The sequence below is a fragment of the Anthonomus grandis genome, chromosome 2 (assembly GCF_022605725.1).
Source record: "Anthonomus grandis grandis chromosome 2, icAntGran1.3, whole genome shotgun sequence".
Lineage (NCBI taxonomy): Eukaryota > Metazoa > Arthropoda > Insecta > Coleoptera > Curculionidae > Anthonomus > Anthonomus grandis.
In genome coordinates, this window is record NC_065547.1 from 29302458 (window position 1) to 29316876 (window position 14419).

At 35.1% G+C, this 14419-nt stretch overlaps 1 protein-coding gene and 1 long non-coding RNA gene across 2 annotated transcripts in view; one reads left to right on the plus strand and one right to left on the minus strand.

Annotated features, from left to right (window-relative positions):
* LOC126750743 (breast cancer anti-estrogen resistance protein 1) overlaps positions 1 to 14419 on the plus strand; it is a 183014-nt gene that overhangs the window by 152674 nt on the left and 15921 nt on the right. Inside the window, exon 4 of the mRNA XM_050460459.1 lies at positions 7038 to 8085. Within this exon, the coding sequence (XP_050316416.1) occupies positions 7038 to 8085 (1048 nt within the window). The remainder of the gene's footprint in view (positions 1 to 7037; positions 8086 to 14419) is intronic.
* On the minus strand, positions 11041 to 11693 carry LOC126733435 (uncharacterized). The gene is made up of 2 exons (XR_007659708.1): positions 11338 to 11693; positions 11041 to 11286 (listed from the first exon to the last, which is right to left on the minus strand). It is a non-coding gene; the product is annotated as an uncharacterized LOC126733435 (long non-coding RNA).

Sequence of the window (14419 nt, forward strand, 5' to 3'; positions counted from 1 at the left end):
GATGATTTTAAAATAATGGCTGCAACTAGGAACCAGCTGAACCAAATGCTGCATATAGTAGAAGAGTTCTCCAACGACATCGGCATGCAATTTGGACTAGATAAATGCCGTACTCATAATAATAATATCCGATAATATAATCCGAGGAAAAATTCAGCCAGGAGAATATCAGATGCAGAATTCCCAGACCATCGAGGCCATGGTCGAACACGAAATTTACAAATACTTGGGGATAAAACAATCACAAACGATTGAACAACAAACAATGAAATGCGAACTGACTAACGAGTTTGTGAAAAGGGTAAGACAAGTTTTGAGAACCAATCTCAACAGCAAAAATATGTTTAAGGCACTTAACTCCTACGCATGTTCAGCTCTTAGTTATTCTTTTGGGGTAATTAATTGGGGTAGGACAGACATAGAAAGGCTACAAAGAAAAGTGAGGACCCTACTTACTAAAACGCACAACCACCACCCTCGAAGTGCCACTAAAAGAACAATGCTTCCCCGCCACCTTGGAGGAAGAGGATTAATAGATCTGGGTAAACAACTTGAAAAACAAATCACTAACTTAAGATCCTATTTTTACAGGCAAGGAGAAAATTCCACGCTGCATCGCGCAATAAATCAAATAGACGATTCCACTCCTCTACAACTTAAGAGCGAGGAAGCGCGCAGCTACCATCATACGGACCAGGAAAAACTCCGCATCTGGATGGAGAAGCCCCTTCATGGGCGGCATCCTAATGAGATCAGCCAAAATCATGTCGACACTGCTTCGTCGAACTATTGGTTGGTATCAGGCAAGATGTTTCCAGAAACCGAGGGCTTTCTACTCGCCATCCAAGATCAGGTTATACCAACAAGAAATTCTCTCAAGCACATCGTCACAGATCCGTCCGTACAAAACGACAAATGCCGGTATGGATGCCAAACATCAGAGACAATCCATCACATAACAGGAGGATGTCAGGCCTTTGCAGCGACAGAATACAAAGAACGGCACGACTCAGCTGGGAAAATTTTACATCAAGAGCTGGCAATGAAGTTGGAACTTATTACAACAGAGAAGGTTCCGTATTATAAATATACTCCAGAACCCGTAGTGGAAAATGACCGATATAAGTTATATTGGGACCGCAGTGTACTTACCGATCAACATGTAAGGCGTAATAGACCAGATCTTATTTTAATAGATAAAATTTCCAAGAAAACAACTCTAATTGACGTAGCCATACCGAACAACAATAATCTGCAAGAGAAACACACTGAGAAAATCGCCAAATACAGAGATCTAGAAATTCAAATCGGAAGGCAATGGAGAATGGATAATGTTCAGACCATCCCAATTGTTATATCGACAAAGGGTGTAATACCAAAGAGTCTACTGGAATACCTTAAACAACTAGGAACTGGCGAACATCTATATAAGCACATGTAAAAGGCAGTACTACTGGCAACTGCTCGCAGCACCCGAAAATTCCTAGGAGATAACCCTACATTTCAGCTCACTTAAGGGCACCGAAAAGGCCCCCACAGACCACTTAATCCTTTTGATATCGGAGGTATCTGGGATAAGTAAATGATAAATATTTCTGTAAAAAAAAATTGAATTTCGAGTTCTATGGACTTTTTTACATGTTTGGGCCCTTCTAACTTAAAAGCAACCAAAAACATTTTTTCTTCTGCGCAAATTCGGGTCTGAAGGGATTTAGGCATTGGTACTTTTGGACTACTCAAAAGCATTTGGCAAAATAAATCATGGTTTGCTCTTGACTCTTCTCGTTTATTTTGATTTTGGAGCTCATTAATGGTTGCATACAAAAGCTAGCATTAATTGCTATCTTTTAAGTAAATTACAATCCGCTAAGCTTAATGATGTGGTTTCGGGGGTTTGAGTGTTTCATCTGGGGCCCAATTCTTGACGGCGATGGAATAGAACGATTAATAGAGCATCCCTGGGAATCAATCCCTAACTCATCTCTACTCCCTCGCGTCACATCTTAAAATTTGTATTCTCGACAGAAAAGGAGAAAGCGAATTTCAAGGGAAAGCGTAACCGTGTTGCCAAATATTCCAACCAATTATAGAAGGGTATTTTTGACATTTTAGGTTGTGGGGTTGCTTGTTTTTAGTAGTGGGGATAGTTTTATGGGCTGCTGGTTTTTTTGCTGTTTAGTGTTTTTGTTTAATGCCGTTTATTTAGTTTGGTGTTTTTTCTAGTTTTTATTCAACTTTTTTCATCTTTTGTGACTTTCGTCTTCAAGACTGTGATTGTCTGATAATGATAAAAAGGGGTCACTTTGTGGAAGATTATTTCTCGGAATTCTCCAATATTCATTTGCATCTTCTTCGTTTTGCTCAACAATATGACATACAAAGTGAAATTAGTGCGCTTGCGTTACATGCGATACCTAAATCGTTCCCCGCAAAAAAACCAGTAGAAGAAATTTTAATCTCCAGGGAGCAACCTTTCTATCGATTTTCAGTAGAGCGAAGTTCAAGAATACGGATTTTGTGTTTTTAATAGAGCCACGCTCCCTTTCTATTAGCCGTTCTATTCCCCGGTTTTCAAGAATTGGGGCCCTGGAATCACTCAGGGATCTGGTTTAGTATCCTTACCTTACATACGTTCCAAACGTCACTAAACTTAAACACTATGCTGATCTACTTCAGCAACAAGCAGAATCACTTTTCTTCCAAAGAATATTTTAGAATGTTAGTCAAAAATTGACGCGTGTTAGTATTTTTAACGAAACACTTAGATGCTTCGCAACTGCAAGAAATCTGGGGTTGATGTTTGATGTACATAGATATGATATTTTCAGTTAATGTCAATCACTCTATTAAGAAAGGGTTTTATAATCTAAAATTAATTTTCAGTCAAGATACGTATTGAATATCCAATCGAAGAATACTTGCTGTGATAGCTTAGTACTATCGCAGTTTAACTTTTGGGAAGTTATTTATGGTCCGTGCTTATTGGAGAGAGGGACATGAGGCGAATAGAACTTTTTCAACACTATAGCATTGTTGTCTGTGGTTAGTGGATAGAATTAGGCGGCATGATACGGGTGTTACTGCAAACTTTTGCAAAATTAGGTGCTTGAACTTGAAGGAAAGGACGATTACAGTTTGTTTTTGCTTAATAAATTATTATTAAAAAATGTCCCAATCATTCGTACCAAAAGATTAAATTCAGATTTGATGCACATAATATCGATTTACGACATAAACTAATGACCCCACGTCCTCACAAAACTACTTTATTTGAACGATCCGGTTTCTCTGCGATATAATAAAGTTCAGGGGAAGTAACAAATTTAAGAATGCACTTTTGAATATTTTACCGCAAATTTTATGATATTTATGTGTTTCATGTCTAATCTTGCGCTTATGTTTTCTGAATATTGTCATTATCGAACCTATTATCACCTTAGTTTTTCTTATTATATACATCGGTCATACGACTGTCTAAAAATGTATCTATCCATAATTTTATTTTTAAAATTATTTTTTTAATATACATACCGAGGAATTATTTGTTTATTGATTATTCATGGGTTTAGTAACGAAGCACACCATCAATGTCGCCTTCGTAAAAAGCATATAATTTACAAATAAAGACAGGATCATAGATAGTTTAAAAGCTGTTTATTTCTTTTATCAATTTAAAATCATTTCTTACATATTCCAGTTTTTCAAAGTAATTTTTTATATATTCCGACTCGGCTATGATAAAACATAAATATCAAAAATATGGTGTAACGTCGCTCCCTGCTGATTTTTTATAATTTTATTCCTTTTCGACCAAACTATTTTTATAGCCCCGAAAGTTGGTACTTAATCATATCAAGAAATGAAACCCGATGCCCTTAATGTTAATGAACTCACGTGTACATAAAACATCGAAGGAATTTCTATAATAAAATCCGTTTTTCTATACGTAATAAGGCTCGAACTGGTTATTCTAACCTAATAAGCATCTTTATTAGCCATTTAAGCGCAATAAATTTGCGTACATAAAACGATCGTTATTAAGATTGCAGCATCTGCAGCACAGAAATCTGTTAGTGGCAAAAAATTGAGAGAAAAAAAAAGAAACATTCAAAAGTGGAAGCGGCGCCAGACGGCGTTTTATTAGACCGTTCGAATGCTTTCGACACCGTTTTTCTGTTCAATAATCAAGTGGATACGAACGATGAAGATACGGAGGACCCCGTTGACAAAAGACTCTCTATTTAAATAACAAATCGGGTTGTTTTCGGTCTGACGAATGGCCCGTTTAAAATACATCATTTTAAGCCGCCTTTACAAATTTATGTTGATTTGTTTTATTTTTGGGCCTCGAATGGGTGTCTAAAGGGGCAACAACTATTAATTTTTCGGTATTTTTAGGTTACCAGGAAACTTGTTTAACGTATTTCTGGGTTAGTTTTCTTTTAAAAGGATTTTATGGTTATTGATAGGATAGAGAGAGGTATAACGAAATGAATTGGAAGAATGCTCGTGTTCGTGCATGGCACCTGTCCAATCTTTTTAATACTCATATGTTGTTTTTTTTTGACATTTTGAGAAGTGGCCTTGATTTATATGTTCTAAAAATGTACTGAAAAGACATGGCTAAACTATACATTACCATGCCTGTTTCAAATTAGATAAGATACTAGGTTATAATACAATAATATTAGAAGAGTCTCTCTCAAGCCAAGCACAAGTCGTATTTCTATATAATTTATTCAGAAAATGTAAATTTTTCCAAAACCGTATACTATATTAAAAATCTAGTTGCACCATTAAATTACTTGGCAAAAAGTTGCGTTTAACATCCTTCGGAGCTCTTCCTGCAAAGGTGAGCTCCAGCTTTCGTACCATCTCTTGGTACGAGTTTGGTTTTTGCGACATGGCCACTTTGGCATGGCCCCATAATCTCTCCGGCACCTCTTTACACTTTTACTTACTGCACCTTTTTACGGTCATTTTACTAAATCCTGTAACTCTAGTTCTCTGATATTCTGGCTTCTTATTCTATATCCAGTGTTCAAATCACTTGGCGTAATATGAATATTGCATCCTCAGTTGATCTACTTATTGGACCCAAATCCTTGCTGTTTTTCGGATATTGGCACTTTTTCCATGAGCGTGTTAAAGATAGTTTTAGTAAAAACTATTACAAAAGATAAATGTAGTTATGGGGTCACTTTTCTTTTCCTTTTTATGTATAGGTATAGATATGCTTCTGTACACTAACCTGGTAGGATTCCGGATCTAATTATCTTTTTAAACAGTTTGATGAGTTCTTTTTGTAGCTCCCTTCCCCCGTATTTGATGAGTTCATTATTGATTTTATCGACTTCCTGAGTTTCTCAGTTTTTCAACTTCTGTGTTGGCGGTTAACTGTTGCTTGCTTGAATTGTTATTTCCTTCTTAATGTTATCATTTTTTAGAATATCTTTTCTATGTTTCCATCGGGGGTATTATACACGTGTTCAAAGTGTTTTGTCTGTACTGTAAATAATCCCTTTCTTTTCTTTAGCATGTTCTTTTACTTCGTTGGTAAACTATGTATTCTGTTCCTGTTACCATTGGTGTTCACTGTTCTCAATCCTGTAGCCTCTGTTGCGCTCTGTATTATATTACTTGTAGTTTGTTCCATGTCAGCTACACATCGATTTTCTCGTTAAGTCCTCGTTTGTATAATCTTTTGGTGCTGTCATCTTTAAGCAAATCTTTGTTGAATTGAATGATTTAGTTAGAGTAGTATTTGCTTAAAATAAGATAGTGTTTTGTTCCTTTGTTTGCTGCTGTTATTGTTCTTATATCGAGAATATGTTGAAGGTCTACTTGGCCGTCATAACGTTGATTTGTGTTTTGGAAGGTGTATTTTATGTTGGTTTTTGTATTTGAAGTATGTATTATTGATTCTTGCATTATTTATAAGTATACATTTCTATGAGCATGTTACTGTCCTCGTTTCTCAGCATTATCCTTGCATTACCTATAAGTGAGTTCAGGTCCCCTAGTATAAACACTTTTTCCTTCCTTGGTAGTTGATATAGTGTGCTCTGGAGATCATTAATGAAGTGGTTTCTTTCTTTCCTTGATTTTGTTACATCTGAGGCATATCCACTTATCAGGTGTTTTTTTTTAATCATTTTGGAACTTCATTGATATATACATTATTTTTTAGTTCATATAGTGTACGTCTTCAACCAAATGTTTTAGTCTTTCATGGATTTCAACTCCTGTCTGTCCCTCATCTCAACTTTACTGTGCAACAACGTAATCCCTACATCTCATGCTGTCCTTTGCTCATTCCTTTGTTTTGGAGAGAATGCCAATATCGATCTTGTTAGTCGCTAGATTTAACAGAATTTCCGGGTCTGTAATATTCCAAGATGTGAAATTCCAGAAGGCTAGTCTTATTTTTTTTCCTTTTTTTTGTCGTGGCTTTAGTTTTTTTCTTATTTTTTTTAGAGTTATTGTAAAAATCGGTCCTGTTTCCGAGACTTTCAAATCGGTCCTTCGAACAATACAAGTTTATTCTAATTTTTTTTTATTTCTCGAGAAGCTAAGATAATATCAAAAAGTCTAATTGCACCATTGGGTTAGTTGGAAAAAAGCAGCTGAAAATAAGTACCAACTCAGTAGCTCTATTTTTGTTTCAATTTTAAATTTCTCGAAAACGGTAGATAAAATAAAAAAATTAAAGTTTGGAAAAAAATTTATTGAAAAAGAATACCAAGTTAATAAGTCTATTTTAGTCAAAAAACTGTACTTTATATCAAAAATATTATTGAACCATTGGGTCAGTTGGAAATGATTACCAAGCCAAGGGTTTATTTAATCTTTTTCCAAAGGTATTATTAATATTAATTATGCACGGTTCTCGCAATTTCAAATTAATCAACTGTTCATTGACCAACATTTATTATAATATACTGTCAACAAAATTTTATACACGCAAATTTCTATTGCATATTGAATCGTAATTTTTAATCACATTTAACTCCAGCGTTGTTTCCCCTTTCTCTTAGGTAATCACCCCGAAAAAATTCAACGACGTCTACCTGTATGACATGCCACCGTCCCGCCTCTCACCCATTCCAGTTCCCGGTCACAGCCCACGTGACTTCTCCAGCAACAACGACTGCGCCAGCTACGACGTGCCACCCCGCGCCATCCCCGTCAACAACCTGAACTTCCAGAACTGCCCTCGATGCTCCCCCGCCCCCTCGTGCGTCTCCCCGATAAGTCGAGAATCGGGCGAGGCCTACGACATCCCCCGCAGTCACCAAACGGGACCCTTGACCCCCTCGAGCTCCGCTAGCTCCTTAACCGCCGACTCATTCAGCTCCTCTAACAGGAGCAGTCTGGTCAATATGCCCGATTACGATGTTCCTAGATCGGTGAGGGTTCTGGTGCCGCCCTCACACGGCACTTACGATGTTCCTCCCTCGCACCAGCAGCAACTCAAAGAACTTCCATTAGAACTGAACTCGGCGCTGGAGAGTTTAGAGAAGCTGGAGAGTGATTTGTTGAGCGCGACCTCGCGGCTGCTGGGTTTCGTCGGTCCTTGTTGGAGAACAAGGGAGAGACTGGAACAGACGAGGATGGAGATCAAACTGGCTGTGACCAGATTGAGAACGTCGTTGCATGACTTGGCGGAGTTCGGCGAGGGTTCTCTGGGGAATGCTGCCAAGGCGTCCGATAAGAACCTGGTGGTCAAGCTGGCTCCCCTGGTTTCGGCTTTAAGGAAGTCGGATAATTTGGTGCAGAGCGCGTGCGAGGCGTTGGAGAGGCACAGTTGGGCGATCAGTTTGCTCTCCAGGTGCGACACGGAGGAGAAACAGAAACCGGACGAGCTGGAGCAGCTGGTGGCGTGTGCGAGGGCTCTCACGGAGGACGTGAGGCAAATCGCTTCGTTTATTCAGGGCAACGGGACTTTGTTATTTAAGAAGGAGATTTCCAGCTCGGAGGCGTGGCACCAAGAGGACTATGATTATGTCAGCTTGGAGTCCAAAGACAATATTGCTAAGCAGCATGCGCAGATTTTGAACGAATTGCCGGAAAAGCTAAAAAAAGGTGAGATGGTAATTATTGTATATAATTTTCTGTTTGTCAGTGGCGAAGCGTACGAGTAGACAAGGTAGACACTGTCTACACAAAATTATCCAGTTATTTGTCATTCATTTATTACGTAATTATTTCATGTAATTGTTGAATTACAATTAAAAAAAAATTAACACAGAACGTAGTCGCTCCTTACTATTATTATATAGTATCTAAAGGGCTATAATATCTATCTATCTATAATATCTAAGGCGCGCCCCGCCTCACGCACCAATTAAAATAAAAATGCAGGGCTGACACCCAATTATTGTATGCGAGCCCCAGAAAGACACATTGATATTTGTCTTCCGAAATTTAGAGCAATTAATCGAACCATATACGCATCAAGCAGGTGGCAGAGGTCCCGCCGCATCAGCATTCTGCCTATTACGTCCTATGCAAAATTTACTCGCGGGAAAGACATTCGAGCTTTTGTCTATCGAAGTCGACCAGCTATTTTATTATGCTGTTGAACGTTATTGTTTATGGACACGCTTGATCTGGTCGGCCGCAATACATCTTACAGGTTTTTTTAGTGGTTATATATGAACGACTGTTCGATATTGGCAATTGTATTTTGTTTTTATTTGTCTTTAATTAATTTTAAAATAATGGATATTATGGATTTATAAGTTATAGTTATACCTATGTTGTGTTTTTTTGTAAGCAGTATTTATTTTTATTTATCTATCTTTTTATGCTAGTAGTAATTATTTTTTGTCTTTTTTATATTACTACATAATTTTTCTCTTTGAGTTATTATTTCATGCGCTTTCATTCTCTATTTCATTAAAATGAATAATATTGAATACACATTTTTTGCTAATTAACGATTTTTATTGTTTGTCTACCCGAAAAAAAAGTTCACGCTTCGCCACTGCTGTTTGTCTGTTCCCAAAGACACAGGATTTAGGTCATGTGTATGTACAGGGTGTCCCATTTTGTGTTCTCTTGCAGAGTATATCCGTTATTTTGAACGTAAACGGGCTGCGGTTTTCGCGACTGTGCAACTAAAGATGCATTTCATAGCCCTCTTAGTTTTTAAGATACAGGGCATTTTTTGAAAATGTTGCATTTTGGAATGTTCGCATACCGTTAACCTTTAACTTATCGAAAATGTAAAATAATAATATTCTTATAGATTTTTCTAGACATCCGTAAAGTAGCGGATAAATTCAATAAAAATGAAATGGACCGTTTCTGAAAAAAATGTCGGAACCCGTCGATTTTAATATTTGGTTGAGGGTTTTTCTACATGGAAATTAAATATACAGGGTGACTCAAAAAAAATATATGAAGTCATCAATAGGTTTTTTAAATGAAAACCACCATTTTTTTATGCAGAATCAGAAAGAATACGTTTTTTTACAAAGGATATGGTACAAATGAATAGTGGTTACATAAGTAATTTTGAACGAAAAATGACGATAAAATGTAAAATTAAAGAAATACCTATCTTATTGAATGTTCGAATTGAGCACCGTTAACAACCTGACAATAACCAAGGCGATTTAAAAATTCTTTTTGAACGTTGTCAATGACATCTGGAGTAATATTTCTAATTTCCTGGCGTATTTGTTTTTTTAAATCTTCTAAACTCGCTGGTTTAGTGACATACACTTTACTTTTCAAGTATCCCCATAAAAAGTAATCGAGGGGAGTTAAATCTGGCGATCTGGGATGAACCCTCGTTCATTGAATGGCCACCGGGTCTACCTATCCAACGATTTGGAAAAACTTCATATATATAATTGCGAACGGGTAAAGCATAATGTAGCGAGGCTCCATCTTGCTGAAAAAAAAGATCACGTTGGTGCATGTCGGGTTCTTCCAAATCTGGATACAAAGTTATCAGAGCGGGGATAAGATCATTTTGAAGAAAGTCCAAATACCTCTCACCAGTGAGAGTGTCATCAAAAAAGTAAGGACCTAAAACTCTTCCTTCCACTATACCGCACCACATTGACTTTTTGAGGGTGTTGTGTAAGAATATTTTATAAGGGTGGAACTTTGCTTTTTTCAATACTTTATGCACAGTAGATCGCGATAAATTAACATTAGCAGTCGTGCCTGTGATTGTGGCTTTGGGATTATCTTGGACCGTTAACAGAACGTTAAGCTCGTCTTCTTCAGTTATTGAACCCCGACCAGCTCTTTGAGTATTCCGAATATACCCGAATTCACGAAACTTTGCTTCAACTCTGCTTACCATACTTTGGCTAATAGGCCACCAATCAGGATGAGTTGCATTAAACTGAACCACCTCCTTTTGAGTACGCGACATATCTCTAAAACCAATCATGCACAAGATTTCAAATTTTTCACGTTTGCTTAATTTTCTCATATTTCATACAATAACAGTAGGCAATAAAGTGTAGTTACTACTAAAACGCAGGATGGCACTGCTTTCGTCTCTCAAAAAGAATAAACACCACTTGCAAATGTAAAAATACTTCAAATAGCTACACCAAAATACATTCAATTTTTGACACTGACAACAACAACTAAAAAACTAAAATACCAACGTTTAATTTATATAGGTATTTTTTTTATTTTACATTTTATCATAATTTTTCGTTCAAAATTTGCTTATGTAATCACTATTGATTTGTACCATATCCTTTATAAAAAAATGCGTTCTTTCTGATTCTGCATTAAAAATGGTGGTTTCCATTTAAAAACCATATTGATGGGTCCATGTAGTAGGTAGTAGGCATCCAGTTTGATAAGTCCATATAGTGAATCTTTTTTTTAGTCACCCTGTATATTTAATTTCCACGGAGAAAAACTCTTAACCCAATATTAAAATCGATGGGTTCGGGCATTTTTTTTCAGAAACGGTCCATCATTTTTATTCAATTTATGCGCTACTTTACGGATGGACTGTATACATTAGGATCCACTTTTTTTAATAAATACGCCAATAAATGACCATTTTTTAAAATTAAATGCATAATTTAACAGTAGGCCAGGAATAAAAATTAGAAACATAGGTAAAAATAAAAAATAGTAAACATATTAAGTTAAGTTTACAGTTACATATCAAGTTGGTGCACTGGAGGTAAAGAGCTTTATATTGAGCTAATGGAATATTTTCGAGCGGATCCAGTCCTGGCATACCTTCCTCAAGGATTTCAGGATTTTTAGTCTAGGATCTACGTGCTGTAAGATCTCCTGCAAAAATCCTATACACTATTTGTCTGCCAAACTAAAACATCACTCAACATTCCAAATCCGAAGCATCCTTGTTGTGTCTTCTCAAACATTAAATGCCGATTTTCTGTATGCCAGTTTCTGATATTGTAACAATTCAAAATGCCCTCACTTTAAAAAAGCATTTTTCTGACAACATAAAAAAACTGTCAAATAAATCGATAGCATCGATTTGCTGCAAATACCACTGGCGTTCAGAAATTTGTATGGATGATACTTGCTTCTATGGATGCCAAAACACCTATCTCTTTTCTTTCCCTGTTCTCTTTGTTCTTAATTTTAGGACGCTTTTGAACGAGCAAATGTCTCCACGAACGGTCCCGTTTTTCTGGTTATCTAATGAGCACAAACTTTTTATGCTATTAGAGATTTTCACAGCCATAATAGCTCGGAATTTTATTCCGAAGGTTTTCAAAATTTTCGTTACTCTGTATAAATTATACTAGCGTATCTAATTTCCGTAATTATTATACGCTACTATTATTCGAAGAACTTGATAAATATGAATCAAATAAAAATATCAAAACAAGGAAAATAAACTGGTTCTGAAAAATCGACCAAATATCGATCAAAAAACCGATAAGATACACCAATATTTGACATTTAGTTTTGTTTCTTGTCATAAATAATAGCCAAGGTCTACTATCAAATTAGGTATTTAATTTTGGAAAATTGTCATTTACTTTTATTATATTATTTATATACTTTTTTTCATTAGGGCTTATGAAAAAAAGTGTATACTATTATATATTTTTGAAACGGTAAAGAAAAGACAGATTTTAGAATCTATACATATAGAGGCTTGGTTTATAACTCAAAAATAGTACATTTTTGATAAAAATTATTTACACTACTGTATTCTATGGAAAAAAATCTATAAGAATATTTTTTTACATTTTCGATAAGTTGAAGGATAACGGAGATATGAGGCGAGTCCTAAAATGCAACATTTTCAAAAATGTCTTGTATCTTAAAAACTAAGAGGGCGATGAAAATTTTGTTAACGGCATTTTTGGTTCCACGAAAAAGTAGCGAAAATCGCATCCCATTAACGTTAAAAATAACGGAAATACCCCGCAAAAGTACTCAAAATGAGACACCCTGCACTTTTAGGCCATTTTTCGTCATTTATTGGACCGAATATGACGAATCTGAGATTTTACACGCCCCCTTTTGCTGCGTAAAAGAAGTACTTATGAGGAAAAATAAAATATTTATAAAAACTGAAAATATATTGCTTATGAAAAATCTGAAACAAAACTTGTGTATGTAAGTAAATTTGTTGTAAAGTAAACTTGTTGGAAGTAAGTTTCGAAACTGCAATACAAAAAAAACACATTTTAAATCAAATCTATGGCTGTTGTTTCTTAATCCTGGCATTTGTTCTTCTATACCACTGATAAATACAGTATTAAATGCTTGTACTAGAACTTAAAATTACATTTTAATAGTTTCCTCTTTAATTAATAAGATAGATATTTTAATTTGCTTGTATTAATTTATATGAGTAATTTTTTTTTAATATTATTAAGGGACCACCGATGCCAACCTGCCGAAGCTGACTGGAAAAAGTGCCTGTATTTTCGCGTTTATAACTTGTTTCAAAAACTGTCTAGAATGTCAACTTTTTTCCATCATGTTACCAACTACTTATTTGACAGTTATTGGAAAAAAAGGGTTGCTTTTGCGATTCATCTTGATAAATTATCATGACATATACTTTATTATTTATAGTTTTTATATAAAAGAAAAGTAATTGTATGTAATATCAATATGTTAAATTACCTGAATTTATAGGATACGTTAGTCCTTTGGAAAGCGCCTCGATGTCACACTTGTTGCCTAATTTATACCGAATTTGTCGTCATTTTCTATCCAAGGAAAGAAACATGCGGATAAAATTTGGCTGTTTACCCTAGTAAAATTCGCAATAATAAAAGTAGACGATGTAGTATTTACAAATGCGTATATTTAAAAAAAAAACATATTTTTTAAAATTTTGTATAATTCATAAGAACTAAAACTGATAAATATACATATTAAAGTATTTATATGTACACGGGACGTATATAATGTACGTACTAAGTATTCAAAAGTACGTATTAAATACGTTCATTTTATAACAATGAATGTATGGACATAAATATGATATAAGATTATGCATCCTAGATACAAACATATCATGACGTTTGGGCTAATAATCCTTTTTAGGACAGAAGATTTTATAAGCTCTTTATTTTGATTTAAAAAAAAATCAATTTCGTTGGTTGAAAATCTAATTTCACGATCGTGTCAGAGGAGAACATCGTGTTACTGGGAAAAAAAGTACTCTATGAATAGATTTATTTTAATTTTGCCATGCATCTAAGCGATAGTGTACACGGAAAAAATCCAGTTTAGTCAAGAATAATAACCTTCGCTCAGGAATATTTCAGTTTTAGTATTCCTTCTGAGAACATTAGTTGGAAATGAAGGAAGGGAACTTTTAAAACGAACAGGCACAGGTATTTATTTCAGTGTGTAACATTCTAACTTGATTATTTCGGCACAAATTGGAGAAAGGCAAATACCCATTCCCAACCCAAAAATCTGTTTATAGAAATTACTCCCAAAATTAGAGTACTTATTTTCAAAGGTGAAATTTAATAACTGAGGAAATTAATAAGTTGTATAATCAAGCCTGCCGAAACATTGGTAAATAAGGACACCACATCTATCAAAATCAGTATATGATTTGGAGGTATAATGAAATTCTGAAGTATTGAGACTAACTAAAAAAAATATTTAGTATACTGTTCACATTTCTCAAAAGTATACTGTTATAAATTAGCAAGATATTTTGGGTGACTGTATAGCGGAGAGCCTAAAAAACTAACTCTAGGCTTAAGTGGATGGATGGTTATGTTTATGTATTTTTAAAAGAAAATACATTTTAGGAAAAACACAATTTGTGAATTTTAGTTTTTTTATCATTTCAAAATCAGAAGTAAGAGAATTAGACAGTATTTCAATTATGATTTTTAAAAATTTTAAAATTGAGTTTCATTTTACCCGACGTCCAATTACCTTTGGGATATTTATTTTAATAATACAT